Source organism: Melopsittacus undulatus, chromosome 3 (assembly GCF_012275295.1).
Source record: "Melopsittacus undulatus isolate bMelUnd1 chromosome 3, bMelUnd1.mat.Z, whole genome shotgun sequence".
NCBI classification, from domain to species: domain Eukaryota; kingdom Metazoa; phylum Chordata; class Aves; order Psittaciformes; family Psittaculidae; genus Melopsittacus; species Melopsittacus undulatus.
In genome coordinates this window covers 79,228,903-79,254,344 of record NC_047529.1, presented here as the reverse complement: position 1 = coordinate 79,254,344, position 25,442 = coordinate 79,228,903, and the positions used below count along the sequence as shown (strand labels likewise).

The following is a 25,442-nucleotide window of genomic DNA, read 5'->3' as shown; positions in this document are numbered from 1 at the left end:
AAGCCGGCAACAAGCCCCACACAGCTGCTTGCTCACTCCCCTTTAGTGGGGTGGGGGACAGAATCAGAAGAGTGAAAGTGAGAAAACTCATGGGTTGAGATAAAGACAGTTGGATAGGTAAAGAAAAAGCTGTACACACACAGGCAAAGCAAAACCAGGAATTCATTCATTTCCCATTGTCAGGTGTTCAGTCATCTCCAGGACAGCAGGGCTCCGTCATATGCAACGGTTACTTTGGAAGGCAGATGCCATCACTGATCTTCCCCCATTCCTCCTTCTTCACCCAGCTTTTAAATGCTGAGCATGACACCATGTGGTGTTGGACACCCGTTTGGTCAGTTGGGGTCAGTTGTCCTGTCTGTGTCACCTCCAACTTCTTGTGCACCCTCAGCCTGCTCACTGCTGGGGTGGTATGAGATTCACAAAAGGCTTTGGCTCTGTGTGAGCTCTGCTCAGCAGTAACTAAAACATCCCTGTGCTACCAGCACTATTTCCAGAGCGAATCCAACACATAGCCCCATATCAGCTACAGGGAAGAAAATTAATTCTATCCCAAATCAAACTAGTGGAACTGTAGTGTGTATAATTCTAGATTAGCATTTGAATAAGCATTCATGTACAGAGAATTTCCAAGATAACTGCATGAATTGAATTTAGACTTTCAAAGATATTCTATCTGGTTTAAGTTCCCCAAACTGAAAATGACCTAATACGTCAGCAGCAGCTTTCGAAACAGAAACTCCTAGATTTTCAAGGAAAATAATTCCATATAAATTCTCCAGACTTTTTAGGTTTTTTTGCTGTACTTTTTTTTTTTTTCCAACAGCTGCAAGTATCATTTAATGAATTCTTTGTCTTTGCTTTCATTTAACATTGTACACTTTATGCTGATGTTCTGAGCTGGAAAGCAGCTGTGCAAAATGTTGTTCTGAGTCCTCTCTCCGATGTCTCCAGATGTAGCAAGAGGTATGTTTGTCTGTGCATAAAGTATATTTAACCAAATTTAACCATATTTTAATTTAAACCAATTTTAATTTTAACCAGTTTTTAACCATATTTGCTTACATGGACATTATCTTAGTATTCCTCTTGTTTCTGCCTCACTAAAACATAGCATGTATTTTAAATATAATGCTTGAATTTACAAGCAGAAAATTTCAGCTGTCTTTTCCAGAACTTCAGAGTATATTCTTTGGGAAGTGTAAATAATAGTAAATAAGCACAGTGTTTGTTATACCATAAGGCTTTATGTTTTCATCATTACTGTTTGCCTTGTGTTTCAGAATTGACTTCTTGTTTTCAGTCCGTGGTTATTCTGCCCTTGCAAGATGAGAAGGCATCTAGTAATGCTAACATAAAAATGTTTAGTTACTGTTTTTGTCATCCAAAGATATTTACTATTTGCTTATAGGCAGGCTAAACTGTTTTACTGTCACATAGGAGATCTGCAGGAAAATCTCCCTAGAAGTGATTTCTTTTTACCTGATGGTTCTGGGAACACTTGCACAAACCTGAAATGCTGGGGCAGGAGAGGTCATGCTTAAACACTTTCTGTGTTAAAATCTCACTTCTTTCCCAAGTCTTTTTAGTTCCCCTGTGAGCATAATGCATTTTCATTACCAGGCTTTGCTCCAGGGTGGGAGTCCAGTGTTGTGAAACCAGCTGGTTTATTTCCTCCAGAAGGTGTCTCCATCAGTTTGGTTGAACTGTGCAAATTTGTATGGGATGAAGACAGTGTTAAACTAAGTATTTTTGGGAAATGTTTTGGGCAAAAACAAGGACTCCCATTTTGTTCAGGCAAAGGAACAGCTAGACTTAATCAGACCACCTAATCTTTCTCAAGCTTGTCCACTGTCTGCTTTACAATAGTAACTGGTATCAGACACAATTTTGTAGAATCACTGAAGGGTTTGCATTGGAAGGGAACTTTAAAGATTATTTAATTTCAACCCCACTGCCATGGGCAGGAACACCTTCCACCGGACCAGGTTGCTCAAAGACCTGTCCAACTTAGCCTTTAACACTTCCAGGGAATAAGGCAGCCACAGCTTCTCTGGGTAGCCTGCACCGGTGCCTCACAATCCTCATAGTGAAAATTCTTTTCTTTAAGTCTACCTTCTTTCAGTTTAAAGCCATTCCCCCTTGTCCTGTCCCTACACGCCCTTGTAAAAAGTCCCTCTCCAGATTTCTTGCAGGCCCCCTTCAGGTACTGAAAGGTTGCTTTAAGGTCTCCCTGGAGCCTTCTGTTCTCCACGCTGAACAAGCCCAGCTCTCTTAACTGTTTCCACAGGAGAGGTGCTCAGCCCTCTGATCATCTTCATGGCCCTCCTCTGCACTCACTCCAACAGGTCCACATCTCTTTTGGGTTATGGTTAAAGTTCAGAGCTTAACTGCAGGTGGGATCTCATGAAAGCTGAGTAGAGGAGGAGAAACCTACATACAACTTACACATACATCTTAATGATATGAATTAGCGATATTGTCTCTCCACTTTCCTGTATGAGCCTATTTTTCCCTAATAATGGTGTTAATTATTTTTTTTTCACCTAGAAATCTGTAAATGGGTCAGGGAATTACTTCCATGAAGGCAGTATCTCCCTTTGTTAGCTGAAGTTGTATTTTCAAAGACTTTTCAGGATCTCTGCATCAAACCATCTGCCACTGGTCATGAGCTAGACCTCTGCATCAGCTGACTAAAAAGAAATGGGTTTAAGTTGCATCCCTTTTTGTTCATTAGTTTTTGAAGTAGGTCAAAGCTGAGGTAAGCTGAGGATAAGGGACCTGTCAAGAAAACATTACTACAGGATGTGATACTTCTGATTTGATGGGGTAGAGGAGGAGCACAGCTTGGTGTTGGGACATACTGTGCTTCTGGAGTTGATACCTTTTGGAAGGCAAGCAGATGAGAACCTTGGCAAGCTGTGCCCATGACTGTCATGACAAGTATTTTTAGGAATGTGACTGGTTTAGTTACTGTAGCTAAATCTGTAGATAATGAAGTCCTGTAGACTAAATTCCTGCTGAATCTCTTTTGGCTAAATACATTTAATATTTTTTTTTTTAATGTTGATGGTGTGCTATTCTACCTCAGCTATAGCTGCTTTTAGATAATGAGTATCTGAAATGTGTATATGCGTTCAGGAAACCATTTGGAATTCATGTGCATGGCAAGACACAAATCCTCAATATGGTGTTGATGTCAATGGCTTGAGGTTAATAGCAAAGCATTTTTTTTTAATATAGTACTAGTAAAGAAAGAAACTTTGTTTTCAAAACTAATATTAAATATTTTGATTCACTCTTTTAACCACTTGTTATGACATATTTGAATTACAAGATCTGTGAACAGATTAATGAAGCAAAACTTTCCTCCCAACCCTAGATTCTGTCCCATGGGTACCTGAAGACCTGGTAGTTTGCCTCATTTCCTCATGGAGCATTTGAAAAACCAAAACAAAGCCCCAAACCAACAGACAAACTTCAGGACAGGTTATAATAATAGACACAAGTGTACTGCAGGCTTTCCATACAGTTGGGGCACTTCAGTGTTCATTCTGTGCTTGGCTGTCTGTGTTTCACAATATTTGCAGGAAATTAAGCATCATTCTGACTTAATCTCTGCTTGAGATTTGTCAGGGACTTTTTAGAAAAAAAATCTTAAGTAGATGCCTGCATGCTTAAAGACTGTGACTGCACTTGCTTCTGTTGAAATCAGTTTAAAAATACAAAACCAAAAGATGCATTTTTCCTTAGTGCTTTTGGTTGTTTTTTCCTTTTTTTAATAACTGAAAATCAAAAGCAACTCAATTTATGAAAAGATCTCACCTCTCACTTCTGTTACAGAAGGGGAAGGCTGTAGTAAGATTTTTTTACTATTCTGTTCTAAAAATTAGAGTGACTTAATTTGATACATACATTCAAGAGATTCCACATCATTCTTTGCTCAGAAAGGCTGAGCTGTCCATGTATTTTCTGTAACACAGCATGAAAATCTTATTCACAAAAATGACTCCTTGAAATTATTTTTAAGTAAAGATCCCGAAGTAACTCTTCCTAAGTTCTTGTTTCCTGCCCCTGTTAAATAAAAAGAACAACGGAGTCCTTTTGAGAACTTTACCTGTAGTATTTTGCAAACAAGCTTAAAGCAATTTTAAGTGTGAGCATCCTGCAATAAGATCCTTTTTTTCTTAGGCAAATGATTTGAAGAGTGGGTATTGCTCCCCCTCGAACTGCCCCATTCTTTTTTCAGTGTTATATAACATGCATCAGTGGTGTATGACATATCAGTGCTATTTACTGTACTGTTTTTCTTCATCTCTTTTTTTCTTGTTCTCTTTTTGTTACTCTCGCTACAGTTCATCAGATTCAGTGGATACTTTTGGGTTTGTTTGGGGTTTTTTGTTTTTTTTGTTTGTTTGTTTTGTGTTTTTTTTTTTTTTTTAAGGCCAAATAACTTTATAGATCTACTGTAAGAAACAGCTGTATAAGCATTCTTCTGCCATCACCACGGGTGTAGAAGTGGCTGAAGTATAGCTCTTGAACCAGCTGTGGCACTGCAGGACTAGTGATGGGGAGGTGCGCTCAAGCATTTGCTGAAGAAAGTTAGGATAAAATTTCACAAGTATTTAAACCTGCATCTGCACACTGTTCTGGTAGCAGGACAGATTATGCTGTAGTCAGATGCTGGACAAATGCAGGATGATATTTTTGTCCCAGTTTGCAAAGGAAATTGAAACTTGTGTCAGATTTATGCTGATTTTATATAAGACCACCAGTACAAATTTAACCTGTCAAGAATACTTAATAGATTTGAACTGCAGAACCTCACACTCCTATTGCAGCTGTGTCTTTCTCCAGTCTCTCTGCGACGTGGAGGCCACTGGCTCCTACCACTGCTGTCATCTGCACTGCACAGCCTTAGCCCCATGCTGGTCTCCATTTCCCCTGATCTGTTCCTAGTACTGCTTCTGCATGTCAAGACATTTTCACCTTTCCTGTATGAGTTTCATGGCAGATTCCAGCTGTGGCATGGCATTATCTAGCTCTGTGCTTGAAGCGGTGCAGCATTTTAAAATGAATGATGATCCACACTGGAACCCCTCTGCTTGGGCAGAGGTCTTCTCTGTCAGTGGCAGCGGCAGTGAAATGGCATCATGTACACAGAGAGGAGGACAAAGTCCCCCCAGACAGTTAGTAGTATCCCTAGCTTTTCCATTTTCTTCACTGAAAAACATGAATAAGTCAGTGTTCCTAGGAAAGGCAGGATATTTCTTGATTTGTGAGTGAGTACAGAAATGGTGCAAGATTGTACCATCCCCAGAGGCCTTGGGCATGGCCTGATAAAGCAGCTTATGGGTTTTCCAAAGCAAATGATGTGCAGCACTAACACACGTGAAGGTTTCATTTTCTTTTACTGCTAGTTTCTCTCATCCCCTCTCAGCATAGAGGAGGAAGCAGTCCTGGTTCAGCTGGAGGTGCTTCAGCAGCCATCAAGGCGAGCTGCTTTCCCGGGCTGTGGGAGGTACTGGTTTCACAAGTTCTGTGAGGAGAGAAGCAAACCCTGCAGGTGTCAGAGCATGCTGCTGTCCAAACCTCATCTGCTCTGCTTGCCTCTGTTTTGATTCTTGTCAAGTTCACCTTCGGGCTCTGAGCACTGTGCCTCCATCCCTAACGAGGCTCCCCACTGCGAGCCCTGGGACTGAGGAGGCGGCAGGCCGCGCAGTTCGCTTCCCGTTGCCAGGGGAACGGCGACACCGCGGCCGCTGCCAGGAGCGACACCAGGGCTGGCCGGCAGCGGTGGCCTCTCCGGCTGAAAGGGGCAGCAGCGCGGCGGCGGCAGAGGTACCGCGTCCGTGGGGACCAGCGGGGGTTCCTGCGGGCGGGAGGCTGCAGCCCCGGCACCCGTCCCAGGGGAAGAAAGAAGAGGAAGGCAGCCCGGACAAGGAGAACGGGGTGGCCCGGCGGCCGGGCCTGGCGGGCTGCCGCCGGGAGGGCCGCTTCGGGGCGCCCTCGGTCTCCCGTCAGAGCAGTGAGGCTTGATCCCCTGCGCCCGGCATAACCAGATCTGGGCACTTATAGGGGGTGGCGCAGGAGACAGGGTCTAGAGTTTTGGTTTGTTTTGGGGTTTTTTTGCAGTTCTCCTACTAGGGAATAAAGCCTTGATTTTGCAGAATACCCCCGACCCTACTCTGGGCCTTCAGTAGCTGCCTGTACGGTGTTTCTGTGGAGGCTGACTGCCATTGAGGCTGGCTGTAACCCTCCTTGCAAGTTACCTTTTCTATTTTAAATTTAACTTCACCTTTTTAAAACACCCCACACCTCCTGCGGCTGCAGAGCTGTACCTGACGGTAGGCATGTGCTTCAGTTGCAGCTCAGTGAGCTTCAGCTGATCATTATAGCTTATCTGTAAAAATTCAAGGACAAAAGTTTTTACTTAAGTGCTGCAGGAGGGAGTTATCTTTCATGGAGCAGGAATTTATAGTTATCTAAGAATTTCTTCTTTGCACTTCTTCCTTTGAAACTGGCTTGCTGGCTTTCATAGGAATTTAAAGGAGGTGCTTGAGGATATTGTTCAGCAGGATCAAACTATTTTGTACTATAGATATTGTAGAAAACTTGTAGCAAGTTTGTATTCCCAAGGATAAATAATTCATTAGCGTGTGAACAGCTTGCTATCTCCTTAACAGCTGAACACCAGTTTTGTCATTATGTTAATTTGTAGTTACCACAGAGTTTTCTTAGTTTGTCATGGCAAAATCAATACCATTATATTAAACATAACTTTTTTGACCCATTAAAAAGTTTGTTAGCCGTGCTTAGTTACAGAGTTGACAGCAACCTGTTCCTTGTCCTAGTGACCTGAAGTCAAACAGTATGTGAATGTTACTTTTGGACTCAGAATCACATTAGAAACTATGTATTTATAAAACGTGAGTTACAAATGGTAAATCAAACTACAGCGCTAGTCAGTCTGAATTATCTGTATACCAACAGACTTGAATATATCTAAAGTATTTGTCTTTCACTGACGGTAGTATAGGAGGCATTGTGGGCAAATTGCAGGAGTATTGGCATTGCTTTGTTGGCTGTTTTTTAAGTCTCTCAATCTATTCTCTTACAAAAGTTATTTAATTCTGTTCAGCACTGATAAAACCAGTAGAACAATGAGTAGTTTGCAAAAATCCCTGCATAAGCACTTAATCTTTTTACTTTTTCCCCCTAAATTTTACCTTAGCCTTGTTATTATCTTGACATTAAACACGGCAGCACCTTCTTGTTATTAATTTTGGAAAAGCTGTGAGACAAAGTATCAGGGGAGATCCAAGTTACATAATTTAGCCATATAGCCGATGGATGAAGTAAAACAAAAGACATGTTAAGTAATATATACAGGAGGTGATGTGTCTGCCTAATTGCCTTGAGATGACTGCTGTCTTTCATCATATTAAATGCATTCATTGTATTTAGATGCAAAGTCACCTCATTATAACAGAGGAAAATGGGAAATGAAAATGCTTTAACTGCAGCTTGTAGTAGTATAGGGTAAGACTAACATTTTGATTGTCATGAAACTTTCATTTGGGCCTATTAATCAAGCTTGAAATTTGGCTTCTTCAGTAGACTAACAACACCAGAGAGTGATTTTAATCTTTCAGTAATACCTTTCAATGATTACTGCAAAAGGAGGGAGGGCAGAGCTAAGCAGTACCCTTCTGAAAGGAATTTAGAAAATCCCTTTGGTGATTTATTTGAGCTGTTTGGAACATCTGGTGCACTGTTCCAAAAATACTAATGCATAAAAACCTCTACAGTCATATAACAACAGAAAAATAACTTCAGAGTTACACACACAAGCTGCAAGTAATGAGTTGGGCATAGTAACCAGCAGAAGTCAAGAGAGGGGAAAGAGGAATTCACTGGGTGAGAAGTGATCAAAAGTAATTGGGCACTGGGGTGAGTGAGAAGTTATCAAAAGCAATTGGGTATTTCTGGCATTTTAATATGTGGAACTGGAACTGACAGAACTGAAATGGTTTTGAAATGTTACTTGCAGATTTTGATTTATGTTAATAAAGCATTGCCAATGCATTTTGAGATCTCTGACAGGCACACTGGGCAAAGCATTATGTAGAAAGAAGACAACTTTACCAAAAAATATACATGCAGGATGGCTAACATGTGAACAGGTTTTTTCCCTCCAAAGTGACTGATTCACTTTAGTCTGCTTTCACACACTTAACAAAACCTGACTTACTTATAACAGTGGCTCACCCTTCTCACACTCATCGGTGTGTGTAGCTGCTGTGGCTATTCTGAAAGTGATGTATACACTGGCTGGATAGCTTCTGCTACTAAGAAAAATCTGCAATAGCCAAGGGCTACCTGCCTTCCCTCTGTTTGACTCAGAAAGTAGCTCTAAAAACTGTTCAGCACCTGATTTTCATGTAACTTATTTTTATAATATTTGCTTTTTAACCTGTTGATTTTATGAAAAGCAATACATTCTAAAAGTTGTATTTTCTTATATTAGAATAGATTATTTGGCAAAATAAAATAAAAAATTAATATCCTCTGCATGCTGAATAGAATTTCTTTTTTGAATCTATTTGCACAAGGTAGTTTTTCAAATGGCCTTGTAAGAACATGTCTTGATTGTTTAATCAGATTAAGCTAGTTAGGTTGTGGATGGCAACACACTTTAATATCAAATTTCTAGCCCTAGTTAGAATAGTTACAAGCAAAACATTATGTTTAAGCTCCCTTTTTCAGCAGTTCAGCCCATACACAAATTCCTCTTCATCCCTGTTGTCCTAAAAGGCATAGCATTCTGCTTTTATGCCTTTCTTTGCTGATGGTAATCTATGACATAGTTTAGTAAAGCAGTTCTGTGAAAAATTACTGTCATGTGTCATCATACTGCATCATACTGTTTAATTTTGTACCTCTCTTTCCCTCTTCCCCATTTGTTTTGCAGAAGCAAAGGGAGAATGGAATCTACAAAGGTTCGTGGATCATTATTTTTAGTACGCAAACCCTAATGTGCTTAGACACTTTGGAAATGGAAAGAAGTAGTGTCCCTCTGCTAGGGACAAGAGGCAATACATTGACAAGTTACTCAGGGTAGTGCTCAGTGTTTAAATGCTTACTGACAGCTTTCTGTTTCATTAGAGATTTTTTTTTAATACATATTTTGGGAAAGGGAGGCAGTGGTAGCAGCGTTTGTCAGGGTTGAAATAAGAAATGTAGGCAGGAAATAAAACTAAACCTCTCAAAAGCAGAATGGGAGTGAGTGACTTGACAGTTGGTCAATTTCAAAGTACATGGTGAGGTATAAAACTACTGAATGTTGTTGAAGTTCTGCTGTTTCCGAATCAGGTGAAGTTTGCCAACTGTATGCCAGATTACAGAGAGATAAAAGTAGTTACTTGGTAAAAGCTCAGAACAAAATCCCCCACAATAACAACATAGATCTTATGTTGTTAATCTTCTAAAGAACTCCTATTGCTAATAAAGCCAAAGGTCCAAATAAATACTACTCTTAAGTATTGAAAATATAGATTTAGCTTCTTTATAGCTAAAATATAGATTTAGCTTCTTTAGTTTTTAGCTAAATGCATTTGAAGTGAAATAGAAACTTAATTTTCTTGCAAGTAAGTGGGAAGGGATCATGAAGTTAACATCAATGGGAGAAAACCTCAAAACCTTAATTATTTAGAGCTGATTGAGTGATTGTGTACTGCCTCTTATGAACTACATAGTACTCATGAAACATTACAAATCTGAATTTTTCTGGAGATACAAAAGTGCCAAATCTGCATTACAAATGTTATCCCTATAGCAGAGTCATGCCAAATTAATTGCATTGCTGTAAGTATGATTAATGATCAGATTTGTAAATTGCTGCTCGCAAAACATAGAAAACTACTTAAATATTAAATCGTGCACATTCCCTGACAAAAGTATGATAATCATACCAGCTTCCCTTGTATCAGCTTCTGTAAATCTCACTAGGACAGTAAATGAGCGAAGTGATAATTCCCATTGACTTTTGAACCTGCTTCATTTAAACCTCCTTTAAATGCTTCTAGGTATGTTTCCGCATATTTAAAGTGCTCATCATTTTAAAATCTAAATTTGTATGACAAATGTAGGTTTTGGAAGTTCTAGCTTTTTTCCTCAGCTATAATCTGACGAATTTTACCTTATCATTTTGGAGATATATTTCTTCTTTCTGTAAAGTCGTAAGTGGTTGTCTTTGTTTAGGGAGGAAAGCATACATGAATACAGTAATATAAAATAACAACATACGTAAATAATATACACAGTGTTAACTTCACAAGCTCTATCCATGGCTTTGGAGCCCTGGTGTATTCCAGAATGTAAAAAAAAAAAAAAAAAGCCTGTCAAAGAATTTCATGTGATTGTACAATGTGAAACAAGTGGGATAAAGCAAAAAGGAAGACAAAGTAGCAAAGAGATGGCACATGCCTTCCCTCACTCCCTCAGAATGGTGATAAAGCGCTGAAAAAATTAGCAGCCCTTTTATCTGTGAGATTGTGAGCTATGTTGTATATGGCTACGAGCTCTACTACATGTATCCATCCGGCTTGATGAGTGGCAACTCCTTCGCGAAGGAGCACAGCTGAGTGTCTTTGAGGGAGATTAATGCGATTGCACTTGATAGGTCTAATCTAGTGTGTACTTGAAGAAATATTAAAGAAAACTGTTGACAGCATTATAGAAACTAACCCAAGGTAATATGTTTTCTGCTACATTCTGGAGTCCAAACTAGTAGTTTTGCCTTATTCCCCAGGGATTTCTGTGTGTGTTTCTTGGTAGAGACTTATTTTACTGGATGTTCACTTATTCAGAGAGGTCTTTGTGTTGGTTTTTTGTTTGTTTTTGTTTGTTGGGGTTTGTTTGTTTATTTGTTTGTTTTCTTCTATTTAGAATGGGTAGGAGCTGAACTTGTGATTCATCTCAGCCTGGAAACAGGTGCTGGTGTAGAACAGTATGAAGTGAAGACATCTTGTCTCTGTTTCAACAGCAGTCATTAGCTGGGGGAGATTTGCATTTTGTAATACATACCTAAATGATTGAGGTTTTGTTTCAGTCCTGTGTAGGAGCTGATGGAATATAAATCTCATGTTCTCTCTGCTGCAGTGTGTGCATCCAGTATCACATAAACCCAGTTCTGTTCTGAAGATGTTAAATTTCATCATCCTGTAGCCAGTATTGATGGGGGGGGGGGGGGGGGGGGAATAATAAAACTACTATGAAGACCTGAGGTCCGAATTTCCATACTGAAAGATTTAAGTAACAAAGACTAAGAAATTCAATGTATTTCTGCTCTACTGTAAAAAAACAAAACCACACACAAAAAAGAGAAAGCTTACTATAAAGAGTCTAAAAGACACAGCTAAAAGAGTTGCACAAGTAGTGTGAAGGAGACTGTGCTAGAAGCATAGAGCCAGTGCTTGCCATCATTCAGAAGGGCTTGAAAAAGGGTGAAAAGAGTCAGTATGGTGATTGCTGGGGATGAGGAAGCATCATTCAGAAAGCTGAAGTTATGTCCAAGTGAAGGAGTTTAAAAGGACCTTTAGCCTTGGCAGGTTATAAGTAAAAGCGCAAATGTGCAAGCCAGAAAGCTACTTTAGGAGTGGGTAGGAGTGTCGGAATAATAAGCATTTATGATATAATTATATAATAGGTATATTTAATTATATATATATTATATAATATATATATCACATATATAAAATTTTTATAATAATTAGCATTTATTATAATAAGCAAAGGACTCTTTAATCTGGTAGAGAGACTGCGGAGGTGAGATGTGACAGAAACCTGCAAAACCATAAGTGGCACAGAGAAGATTGAGAGCCATTTCTTCCAAAATGAAAATGAGGAGGCATGTAAATGTAACTGAAGGCCAAGTTCAAGGCCAGGTTCAATGTGGCCTAGAGCAACCTGCTGTAGTGGAAGGTGTCTCTGCCCTTGGCAGGGGGGTTGGAACTAAATGATCTTTAAGGTCCCTTCAACACAAACCATTCAATGAAGTCTAAAAGCCAAAGCTGTTGTTTGCATAAGGAACACCTGAGCACTCTCCTTTGCTTAAAGTTTACATCGGTTGAAGGAGTGACAGGATAAATGTGTAGAAGAAGGGCCTTTGGATTTTGCTAAATCACATAGAAATTACTGGAAATAACCTGAGCTGAAAACAGTGGGAGGCCAAGAGATTATTGAGAAGGGTGTATCTTACATGCTGATATACTTTAGCACTGGTGTTGGTGGCTGAACTTGCAGTTGAAAGTGGTGACTGGTATAAAAGTGACTGTTTACCCTATTTTTCAGTAAGGATCTGAGAGAAAGTTACTCTGGGAATAACAGGTTTGGAATAAGTGCCCTTGGGCCCCTTAATCAAGTGAAAAAACACTGAAGGAAAAATGTTAAAAAAAAATACAGTGTCTAATGGTTTTGTTTTCCTGCTGCCTTCCCAGGAATCTCATGATCACGTTCTATTGGATATTCCTGTCACTAGAGAGGAGATGAATCACTATCGAGCTGCAGCTGAAACTGCTCAAAGTGAACTTGCAGCACTTTCAGTGAAGTATAGTTGTGCCCAGTCAGAGGTACATTTAAAAATGCTTCCAAATTCTTCTCCGAACCTAAGGATTCTTTATGGTTACTTTCTGCAAAGAGCAGAAACCTTTGTTTGGATACAGGATGTCTAGTTTCTCATAACATTCTTTTCAGAATTTCAATGTGATTTTCACTCTCCTGACTTCTGTGTTAATGAACTGATTATGAGTTCATACTCAAAATTAAAAAAGGCCCTATAAATGAAACAAAATTTCTTTAATTTTGAGTAGCTGAATATGGGAAACAACAAGAACATGTAATATTGTAGGAGAATTAATTGTTACTACAGTATTCAGCCAGGACTATAAGGATAAATGTCCATTGGCTGAGCTTGAATTTGACCAGTTGATCCTGAAATCACTGCAGAGTTCCCCTCCATTTAATGGTTACACAGGACCAGTACTTTAAATTTCAATTTTATAAAGCCATACAGAATCTTGTGTTCTCATAGAAAGAATGCATTACTGGAAATACTGAATGGCTTTTTTGCCAGCATGACTGATTGATTTATAGATTCTTCCAGCACTGTGCTTGCAAAAGCAAAAGGATAGTTAAGAAAGCAGCTTCATGCTCTTGTTAATAAAGACCTTCGTGACCCAGCTGAGGTCAGAACCTTGTTCTGCTGAGTGCTCTGTAAAACTCATGACATGGGATTATTCTTGCTTTTTCTGCAGCTGGAACTGACCACAAGGACAATGGACAGAGGAAAAAATATCACATTTTGCAGATGGGGAGTTGAACCACAAAGAAATTTTAAGGTTATGGACACTTTAAGCCACCATAGCTTGGTCCAGCTGCCAAGCAAAGCAATCCTTTTGTTCCTTTGGCTGCTCATTTCCTTCCCTACACTGCTCCATCCCTAGTGCTGGCACAGATATATGCGTAGCTTTACAGTGCACTCTTATGTTGAGGAACTGATGCAACTGAAAAATAAAATTTTCCTCATGAGTTGTTTTTTACCCAGACCTGTTTTCCAATCTTATTTCACCTTTTAGTCACATAAATACCTCTGCTAGCACAAAGAGGGTGAAGTATAGAAACAAAGCCATCAGCCTGTAAAAAGGCAGAGCTGCTTTTCTTGAAGTCAGTGCTCTTTTATGTCAACTCCAAAGTGTCTCTTAAACCAATGCTTGCAGGTGAAACTTTTCAGAGACTATGTTGCTGCTGCAAGACTGGTGCTCCTGCCTGACTCCCTGATGCTAACCTTTTTCTCTGTGGCATGGCCAGCTCCCCTTCCTCTTCTTCCTCTGTAGAAAATGAATCCTTTTCTGTCAGCTGTGTTGGTTAAGCTGTTTATGAAGGACTCAGACAAATACCAGAGCTGGTGCAAGGGAGAGGACAGGCATGTGGGCTGGGAGCAGGAGGAGCAGGAATTCTCTTTTCCAAGGCACTTGGCTCACTGGCTTCCTGGAATTTCTCTAAGTATCTTTGGTTTGGTCACACTGGAAGCCTCTGGCGGAGCCATGAATTTCCTGACATCCTGAATTGCAGCTTAATATCTTAAATATTTATTGCCTTAAAATATTTGTCATGAGTTAAAAGCCCTAGCACACATCATGAAGAGCAGTTAATGTGGCTTAATTATTTGTCTATACATTTTACCTAGTGGGAGATTAATGCTTCATATTGCATCTCGCTGCTTTTATCTGCAATCTGAAGCATCCAGGAAAGCTGAAACATGCATTAACACTTATTGTGACAAAAAAAAATCCATTTTAAATGACTTGTTCATTTAAGAAAAATAAAACACACTGAAATTATGTGTCCCTGGTGTGTCTGCCTCAAGCTCAGTCTTTTAGAAAAGCTTATAGCAGAAATAAGGTAGAAAAAAAATGGTATTTTTAGCTAAGAGAGAGGAAAGCAAAGAAACTCCACAAACTGTTAGGAAGTTCTAGCATCATCTCTGCAAGAGGTCCTTGACATTTGGTGGTGATGTCCCTCCTCCTCCCCTTCCTTAATAAAAGGCTCTCTTGCTGTTTCTGTGTAAATCGAGCTGCATTTGATTGGATATCAGATCAAAAAATAACCGTGTGCCAAAGATAAGCCTACCATGTGTCTACAGCACAGGTCTCCAAAAATTAGTTTGAATATGCTGCAAGTCATCAATAGGCTCCACCCTCATACAACAGGATACTGTGCTGTTACAGATCCCTCCAGGTATAGATTATCTGTGCAACTGTGCACCAGAACTGGGAGGAGGCAGGCAGAAAAGAGGGAATAGAAGTGTCAATATTTAATGTAGATGCATAAGGGAGGTGATTTAAGGTGGACTGTTTTAAATTTTGGATTTGTAAATAAATTTATCTGCAAGAGATTACCTTGAAAATTTGTATTACACAACAGTAGCACTTGCTTACACAAACCTCTCCTATTGCTTTTTCCTAGGTACATGAAAATAAAGTTGTGTACATCCGCTCAATCCTGTAGTGAGAGAAGACTCTGAGTCTTTTGTTCCAAAATGTGCTTCTTGTCATATTATTAAACTTGTAGCTCAATCATGTATTTAAACCTTGACAAAATTCTTCTTTTTTTTTTTTAATGAAATTTCTTCTTTTCTATCTGTAGCTTCTTAAACTAAGGTCCAGAATGGTCTCTAAGGAAGCCTCTTTTCAAGAGCTGAAATCTGAAGCTGAAAGCTACAAGGAAAACAATGCTAGACAGATGTCTCGCCTCCTGTCTTTGCAAGCCCGAATTCAGGAGATGGAAGAAGAAGTATATGTGCTTGCCAGTTCTAAAAACCAGGCTGAGCTGAAAACTCAGGTGACATTAAAGGAAAACTTGGAGCTGAAGGAGGAGCTTCATGAGCAAAATGCCAAACTTGAGTAAGATTCGTGTGAGATAAGAAACAATTTTTGTTTGGGATGACAGAATGGTACTAGTTAAAGTTGTAAAGTAGGTATGCTTTTATTCAGCGCTGAGGTGCATGGGGACAGCTCCTGCAAAGCATGCACACGTCAGGGTTGTTGTCCCTTTACATTTATTCTCTTAAGGTATACATAGACATGAGGTTGCTCAATCCACCTATACATATTTATTATCTATCCCCGCTTCGTATTATAATGAGCTGGAAGGTCCTTTGCACCTGCGCAGTGCCCCTTCTGATCATGGGCAGGGGTCTCAGGACAAAGTAAATGAGTCTTCCTCCTGTGGGTAGGGGTCTTCCAGATGAAGTAAATGAGTCTTCCTCTTCTTAAACTTTACACCTTTTAACCTTCAGACATGGACTTAGGGTTTAGTCAGCCCCCAGTCTGCTTCTCCTGCCACTTATCAGTAGGACCAAACATCTGTGCTTTTGTCATGGTCTTAAGGCTTGGTCACCCAGTCTGCCTCTCCCCAGCTTATCAGCAGAACCTTTCATCTGCTTTTGTCAGTAGAACTAGCATCTGCTTCTTCCCCTCCAGCAGTAATCAATGCCTTGGCAAGGTGGCAGTGGCAGGTACTTAGGACAGACAATACTTTTGTTTAAGCAAAGGAATTCCTTTAACTCCCTTGTACAATTTCTCTGTATTACCCCCCCTGTACATTGGTTACCCGTGTATCACTGTTGTCAGGACAGAAAAATATGTTGGTGGATAAGCTTTATTGCAGATTGAATTCAGTACAATGTCTTGCACAACCGTTGTACCCGAAAGTGTGGAAGGTATTGGAACTTGAATTTTGGTGTGAGTTGTTAGCCTATAAATGGGGTTTTGCATTGTGGCAAACCTTGTGCCTTTCATAGCACACTCATGATGAGCAGTACCTGGAAATACTGTGTAGTGCCCTGGTCCAGCTCTATCATATGACATCCTTTGCAGATGTTTACTTGTCACTTGACATGCTGCGTGGGCTGTGCAGTGGTGAGTGACTGTGCTGCTGCATTGCTCTGGTCTATTTTCCCATCTTCTGTGTCACAGCTGGAACCAGAACAGTGTCAACTGTATTTCTTCCTTAATGTAAACCTGTCCCTTAGGAGCAGAGTAATAAAGAAAACATGTTAGCATCCTGAAGGGAGCATGTTAATGTTTGTTTAATGGCTGTGCAGCTCTCAGTAATGTTATCTTTCTCTGACTTACACTTACTTCTGGACATTGTGTGCATTTTTTATTTTTTTAAACATGCATACTGATTGCATGAAACTTTTATTAACAGATAGTATCCTTAGCTATGCTGTTGTTAGCATAGTGTGTCAGAACGCTGATATGTCAGTTCTGCATAAATACTAATATTTCAGGTTTGTGAGATGGAGACTGATAGCAGTGTTAGTCACAAAGAAAACTGAGTGGTATAAAAATATTCTGAGCTCTAAAATTCCAAAATCAGTGTCAGTCATATTATGTTGACACCTTGTAGACTTCTATAATGGATTTTTTCCACCATTACAAGGCTAATATCCATTTCTTCCTTGATACTGTCTATTTAATAGCAAGGTGAGTGTTTACCAGATGTCTGCATTTCCCAACTCAGTACTCCACACAGCTCTTCCAGGCTTTGTACATTAGAAGTGGATAATCAAGTTATTCTAAAGTCTGGAGAAATCCATTGCAGTGCACTTGTCTATTACCAGCTGATTTGACAAAAGCCCTGCATGGAGAGTAATGATGTTGATCACCAAAGATTTTAGGTATGACCCAAATATAAGTGTGGAGATAGTTAAGCCAAGAAGTGTATTATGCATCCTAGCAACATAGAGAATATCACAGTCTCTGACATATGGTTAAGTTTCTTTAAAGTGCTACTTCTTGGAGTAAAAATATAGCTTAATTTCCAGCTCTACAAATCTCAGGTCCAATTCACTGTGCACCTGGCAAAGAGTGCTGTCAAAAGGGAAAGTGAGGGTGAATCCACTCTGTTGGAAGGAAAAAACATGTTGCACTGGCCGTAAATCCACAGTGTGTGCTTTCAAAGGTTTTTCTCATCATCAGCTAATGGTTTTATGTGCCACTTAATGCTAATCAATGTATGACTTAATGAGTTTTAGTCACTTGGTCTGGCAAACTTAGTAGTACATGGCACAAGCCTAGTCCTGAATAGGTATTCAAGAAAGACTTTCACTGAAAACCGTTAATAAAAGGGAAGAGTAAGTCAGTAGGCCTGAAATGCACCTTTACATCCTATACCTAGAGGCATAGCAAAAAAAATGTTTAATGAACTCTGTGATTGGTTTCCAGGAGGTACACCTCTCCTGTTGAAAATGGGGCTTTTTTACTCAACAGGTCTATTGCCAAGTTATTTTTAGAGCCTGAACTGTGAAAAGCTTTTTCCTTTTTTCTCCCTTTCCTTGCTTTGTCTGTGCTCATTAGTTCTGAAGAGCTAGCAAAACTGTGAAAGACCTGCCTTTCTACTTTTTTGTACCTGATTCCCTATTTTCTAGGTGCTCACATCTTTATGGCCCTACTGGAGATAATTAGGTTATTTGTAGAGTTGTCAAGTAAGTCCTTTGTACTTCAGATTGTTTATTTTTAGAAGTAGGCATGGTTCTGTGTGTGCTGTGCCTCAGTTTTTCAGAACCACATAACAACTTGCAGGGTTGGTGGTCAATCTTATACAATATTCTAACATACAGGCATGCATGTTGGGTGTGCTTGGAATGTTGCAGCTTTTCACTTCTGACATACCCCTCCTCAGGACAGCAGTTAAGTGGCATGTTAGTTTGGCTGGGACTACACAGGAGATGAAGGTGCTCAGAGGTGGGGAAACTGTGAGGCTCTTGTTTTCTGAGGGCCAGCGCCTGCTACAGAAGGCAGAGCTCTTTTGGCTCAAGATATATGCCGTGCAGTAGCACACGGAACTATCTTTGTCCTGTCAAGAGCAGTAATTGATGTTTTCCATTTCTCCCTGTTATTATTCCATTTTACTCCACTTGGCAGCATTAGCAACAATTGTGCTGATCTCCCTTCTAAGGCAATATCTTAATTTTTTTTCATGGACCATCTCTTTTGCTCACTGTTTTATAACTATTTAAAGTACTATGTATGCAGTCAATGTGGATTTTTTATAGGAGTCTCATGCTGCTTTTTGGTTATGGAGTGATGCTCTGTTGCCTGTTTGATTCCTAACCTAGAGAGGAAAAAATAAGAAATGGAAAAGAATTAGTACAGAAATGACAAGCATACTCACCTTGAAAACTGACAATAATGCTATGTTCTTGATAAGGAGATGAGGTTCAATGAAATATTTGCTTCATGTGTTTTGTGATATCTCACATCTTTTTTTATTCTAGTGATCAAATCTTTGTGAAGATCTTGCTTTAGAAAGTACGTTGTTTCTCAGCTAGAAGCTCAGTAGTTTTGTCTCTTGCACTCTACCACTGATTACCTCTCTTATGGGTGTTATCTGAGAGGTATTGGAGCTGATATCTGGATTATCCTAATAGTCACTTTGAGCTTTGTTTGGCCTTTTTTGTTAATCTGTTTCTTTGTAGTTTTTCAGAATCAGAGAATCATAGAGACAACTACATTGGAAATAACCTTTAAGATCATCCATCCAACCTTTACCCCAGGATTGCCAAGTCCACCAGTAAACCATGTCAATGAGGGCCTCATCTACATGGTGTCTGAACACTTCCAGGGATAGCAATCTCACTACTTCCTTAGGCAGCCTGTTCCAATGCCTGACTGCCCTTTCAAGTGAAGAAATTCTTCCTAATATCCAGTCTAAACCTCTCCTGGCACAGCTTGAAGTGATGCTCAGTGTTTCAGCATCATGAGCAAGATTTTAATTTATATGTTTGCTACTCATGCAGTCTGTGACAATGCTTGTTTGCTGGGCTTGTCTTTGGTAACAGGAGGGATGTAACCACATATTGCCAATGAGTTAAACTGAGTTAAACTGACTGCTCAGTTATTTGGTTGTTCATTTTTATAGAGCCTCTATAACCTGATACCTGCAGTTAAGGATGATAACATATTTCATGTGGGATGTGTATCCCCATGATAGGCAACTTTTAAAGAGTGATGAAATTGATGACAAAGAGCTGCCTTTTCTCCATGCTTTTGTAGTAGTCCCTTGATACTTTCTGTTTTGATCCATCTCTTTCATTGGCAGTGTTACACTGCAAAAGTGTACAAAAAGTACAGTGAAATAGTTTCCCTCATCTCTGTTTGCTTCTGCTGGTAAACTTTCCTTAGTAGATATTCTGCATGTCCTACAATTCCATTAGTGTAGTTAGAGGGGCTTCTTCTTCCCCAGAGTTTGTTGATCAGCACTATCAGCTTCTTTACAGAGGGGATGAGAAGTGCTGTTAGCATATTTTTATTATAATTTGATCACTCTTTTCTCCCTTATTTTTTCCTAAGCTTTCGCTTGTAGCCCCCATTTCAAGTATATTGAAGGCACTTTTTATTGATGTCTCGCGGTTCTTGTGTCTTATTGAAATCCTGTGTTGAGAATTAGGTTGGGATCACAAAAGATTCTTTAAAATGTTAATCAAAATCCAAAATGAAGAAATGTTGCATATAAGCTAACAAATACGTTATAGTTATACATCGTCAAATAACAGATATAGAGAATTATATTCAACTTTTAAAATTCATTTTGTGGTATGCAGAAGCTAGCAATAAACTTGGGATGTCTTTTGCCTGGAATTTTGTTTCAGAGAACATTCATATTGATGCCTGTAATTTTTTTTTCTGTCCAGTAAATATTTGAAAGAGTGTGAAGAAGGCATGACTCAGGCTTCTAAAATCAGCAGAAAGTATGAAGAGCTTCTTACAGAGCTTTCTGGATTATTGGATACAGACATCAAAGAAAAAGAGAAACCACAGGAACATTTAATGTCAAAGGTGATTATGTGTAGGCAAGGGTTTCAGTAGAGCTATTTAATAGAAGAATATTTGGTTGTCAAAGAAATAAGATGATGAAGACAGGAAACTTTGCATTAAATAATGATCTGCAGACAATGTTATCATTTAAGAAGATTTTTTTTTTCATATTGCGCTGATTTTCAAAGGTGCTGAACACTAACAGACCTTAATGAATTCAGTCTGCTCTTATTTGTATAAATATTTTATCAGCTTGTAGTTCCCAAGTACAGCCCTGGTTAGATACTTGTTTGAAAGCTTTCCCGAAAACACTAACACTGGGAGTCTCTAGGTGACATGCAAACTCCATTACTAGATCTTAACACTTGTCTCAAGCCAACATACTATAAATAGAAACATCTGAAATGGCATACTCTAAAACAATCTTAACTATTCACTGTAAAAAAAAGCTGTAAATTACTGTGTGGTGGTTTTGAGACTTAATCATAAAACTCTATTATTTACCTATCTTCAGAATACTTCTGAAGTTCCAAAAACTAAGCTTCCAGAAAGGAATGGAAAATGATTTGTATTCTCTTTTAATGTTCATCAATGCTGCTGAAGGGCAATTTATCCCAATTTTATGCTTTTTTTTCCCCCCTCATGTTCTGCTAGTCTTTGCTGTCCCTATTTTTCTGCATTTGAGAGCATCCTAGGTATTTTGGGAAATTCTGTTTCATTATATTCATATTATTATAAGAGTTCTGTCTATAAGGAATTCCTTAATACACTAAGATTTTCTAAGTACATATCATAGCTATTTCTTTGAGTACTTGTCCTTATAATATTACAGGCACATTGAAATTGTATTAGATGATCTAATAAAGCTTGGCTCGTTGTCATTAGAAGCCAAAATGTTTGCAAGCTGTAACTCTTACATGCTTTAAGTTAAGGAAATAACTGGAGTTTAAAAGAGAAAAGTATATGTTGATGTCTTGTTTTAACAAGATAGTAATAAACCTAGTTGGAAATCTAATTTGTGCAGAAAACTCTGTGCATTAGGAAACGTTAGCCACTCTTTTGTTTGGGGTCACGGCACTTCTATTTTTTTCACATCATGGTTTTGTTTAAGACTGAATTGATCTTAGTCTTAACAAACGTCTTGCCGGTAGGAGTCAGGGTACATTTTTTACCTTGTGCACTCTCTGAAGTGCCCACATTAACTTATTCCACTTACAAATAGTGTAATATATCGAAACAGCCCTAGAATCCTCCTGGAAATTACTCCTTTTTCCAAGGGGTCAGCTGCTTAGAACAGCAACCCACCAACTATTTGGCCCTGTCCTTGGATATGCTTATGAGATAGCTGTTACTAACTCAAATCTCCCCATGCCTAAAAAGTTCCAAGCATAAAATGCAGCTTTCAGTTCCTCATTCCAAATGAGAGGCATAAATCTTAACAATCCAAACTGAAACAGTCTGCTTTTCACATGAAGTTAGCTACATGATCTGTTTTCATTTTCTGATCTGCTTCATGTCAAGTGCAGATATGTAACGAAAGTAACTTTCCACCTGTTTAACAGATCATGCAGGTTGTGTGGGAGTAAATCTGAACTACATTACACTAAGTTGTGGGTTTCTGGTGGGAATATATTTCTCTTTTTAAAAGTCTTTCTACTCTTTTTAGAAAGGAATAATTGAGCACAATTATAAATCTGACCTAGGGGTCACCAGTAACACCATGCCTTTATTGAGATGATTAGGAGCATGTATGTACTGGGATGAATATATGTAGTTTTAGGTGCTTTAAAAAACTAATATTTTTAATTATTTCTCTAGGTCTCTGAAATATGTAAAGAAAATCTGACCCTAAAAGACCAGGTTGCTGCTCTTCAAGAAGCTATCAACGTCCATGAGATGGAGTCCAAAGCTAGTAGAGAAACTATCATGAGGCTTGTTTCAGAGGTGACTAAGGAACAGAAAAAAACAGCAGGATGCTACCAAGACATGGAAAAACTTAGTAAGGTACATAATTACACGATGTGTATGTTTGGTTTTCAAATGTTTTCTCAAAATTTCTATTTAATTTTCAGTAAGAGTTGTATGAGAAAAAAAGCTTCTGAGAGATTAGGGTCTCTCCTAAAAATGACATTTTCCAACAGTTATTCTCAACTTTTTTAAAGCTTCAAATTATATGGAGATTAAGCAATAACATTGTGTAAAATAGATCTGTTGTAGATTTGATGTCATCCAACAATGCTTGCAAATTTCCATTTTTGCTTCCTTCGTATTATTGTAGCCTTTTCTGTGCTTGCACAAACACGTAAATAAACACATGCTTATAGCATTAATGAGTGAGTATATCTGAGTCATGAGCATGGAACAATAAAACATGCTATTTTAAATACATTTATGTGATATTTCAAGTTTTCTGAGGATTCTTTTATTTAGTTTCTCTAAAAAAATCTAATGAAAATTGAAAGGAATTGGTAGGACACAATTTTATTCTTTCTCTTAAGGAACTGGAAGTAAAGTGTCTTGACTTCCATACACCCTAGATTATCTTTTCATTATTATGAAGTTGTATTTCAGAACTGTAAATACTCAGTTGGCTTGTACCCAAAATGTTGCAGGCAGTAGCATGGATCTTGCAGGTAAGCACTGTTTTTTTTTTTGTGGGGAATCCATAGAAGAAATCTGTGCAGCAGGAATGATGCTGAAATTAGAATTCTAAGTTAAGTTGTAAGTCAAGTATTCACCAAATTCACCTAGATATGATTTGGAAAGGAAAAGGATATGATTTAAGGATTTAATTGCTCCAGGAATGTTTGTCATTAAGGGGGTTTGTATACTGCAAAGGATGGATGAATAAAGTTCTGCTGCAGTTTTCCTTATAACTTTGTACTTTGTGTGATAACTGTGGGAAGTGAGCAGTTTAGTAAAACCATGATGAAAATTTCCCACAGGTACTAGAGCCAGGGTGGTTAAATCTGAGCTTTAAGAAAATAAGAAACTTCTAAATATGTAGCTGAGTTGTGTGTGACTGAGTTTGTAGAATTTTTTAACATAAAGGCAACCTTGTGCAAAGAAGTTTTCAAATGTAATGCAACATTTTCCCTACCCCCTTGCCATTACTTTTTTCCTGAACAGACCACCACCAACATACACTTGGGATGCAGTGTTCTGATTTGGTTGTAGGCAAAATACTTAGGAGATGAGGAATAGCTGAGAGTGTGCTCTGCAGAAGAAAGAATTTGTTGTGGAGAAGATAAATGTTAAGTACCACAAGAGTCATAAATTTTACTTACTGCTGAAAATAGTTCTTACCAAGCTGTGCAAAAATTTCTCAGATACAAAGGGGACTAAGTGAGAATCTGCACCAAAAAGTTAAACAAGTCATTTTTGAGAACATTTTCTTCTCATCCTTCACTTCAGACACAGGTGTGTGATTAAGAACAGAGAGTATTTTGCTCACTAAGTAAGCTGGAATCAGGAGATGTTTCAAACCAAGACGAGAGCTTCAACTGTGACTTGTTTTGCAAGTTTGCTCTGACTGCCAAAACATTTCCAAAGTTGAGCTGGTTTTATGAAAAATATTTTCCTATCATTGTTGTGCATATGCCAAATACATGATTTATTTAACACCATTTTACAGAAATGTCATACTAAATTATTAGTCCTGCCTTTCAAATGAAGTGCCTATCTAGAGGCTGCAGATTTCTCTGTTGCTGTTTCAGCTACTTAAATTTACAGATATGGAGTAAATCTCTTGTGAAGATTTTGTATTCATAGATGCATATTAAGAAATTCAGTATTGTAGAAGTAAGTAAAAAAAAAACAAAAAATGCTTTAATTCCACATATGTAACAGAGGATACATGGCATCCCCTGTTACCCTGATGGGTTTATTATTACGTTACAGGAATGGCATCAGTGGCATAAAGTTGGTTTGACTTTGTTGTATACTTTGCTGTGCAGTTTTAGCTCATGAACTGTTGTGACATGTTCACCTGTGAAGGTAAAAAGCAGAGATCCATACTATTCTTGTAGCAGAAGAAACAGCCACAGAGGTGTGCTTCTGGGCTGTTGTCTGGGCTTTAATTAATGGAATTGCCTGTAGCAGTTTACCCAGCACAGACTGAGTACAAGTGACTCTTGCCTGCATTTGCCTGAAGCTTCCAGGGCCAAACATGTTGGCCATCTCCTGTATTACAGATTGAGCTGGCAGCCTCCCAAGTATAGAGGCCATCACACCGTTCTGTCAGCATTCTCCAGCAACCCTCAGTCACCACACTGTTCCCTGCCACCTCTGAATCATTTTTTCTGGCCAGGTAGCTCTTCACTCCTGCTCCTTGGGATTTCTGTGAACTCCCCTGACCACATGCCTTTCTTTATGTCTAAGGTGGAGGCAGCTGTCCAAAGGCCTCTTAAGCAGATTGTAGATTCTGAAATTCTTGATGAAAAAAATGAAAACAAATTGGTTATGCTTTAAGATTAGTAAGTGAGGGTAATTCACAGTGTCCTTTAGTATATTTGATGCTTGAGTATTTGTTGCAGTTAGCTGGTTTTCATTTGAAGAACACTGACAAGTGAATGATAGTTTTACGTGTTCCTCTCTCAGCCTCACTGCATCACAGTAACAAACAGCAAAGAATAGGAACCAATGCAGTCTCAAAACTAATATAAGTATCAAAAGCTGGCCACCATGCTTTCATGGTAATATATTTTCTGTTAGAATTCTAAACATCTCAACTTTCTGACCAAATATTGCAAGAGCTTGCTTCTGGAATTCTACAAATATTTTGCATACCTTTATTCTGGCAGTGCTGGGTATCAAATCAACAACTGATATAAAATAACTTTTGAATGCAGTTTTCTAGACTGAGAATTAGAATACCTGTTCTTTCTTTCTGTATGTCCAGATAGTGATTACAATGATAATCATAATTACAGAATTATAACATTATTTAAGTTGTAGAGGCCATCACACTGTTCTGTCAGTCTTCTTCAAGAAGCCTCAGCCACCACAACATTCCCTGCCACCTTTGAGAAAGCAGGTCCTTAAAAACATTGTATTTAT

General features: G+C 38.7%; 1 protein-coding gene across 1 annotated transcript in view; it reads left to right on the top strand.

Annotated features, from left to right (window-relative positions):
- Positions 1–8,963: 8,963 nt before the first annotated feature.
- The window catches only part of CCDC170 (coiled-coil domain containing 170), a 36,254-nt gene continuing 19,775 nt past the window's right edge, over positions 8,964–25,442 (top strand). The window contains exons 1-5 of the mRNA XM_031049860.2: positions 8,964–9,023; positions 12,501–12,632; positions 15,208–15,464; positions 20,261–20,405; positions 22,203–22,388. Of these exons, the coding sequence (XP_030905720.2) occupies positions 8,988–9,023; positions 12,501–12,632; positions 15,208–15,464; positions 20,261–20,405; positions 22,203–22,388 (756 nt within the window). The 5' untranslated portion in view covers positions 8,964–8,987. The remainder of the gene's footprint in view (positions 9,024–12,500; positions 12,633–15,207; positions 15,465–20,260; positions 20,406–22,202; positions 22,389–25,442) is intronic.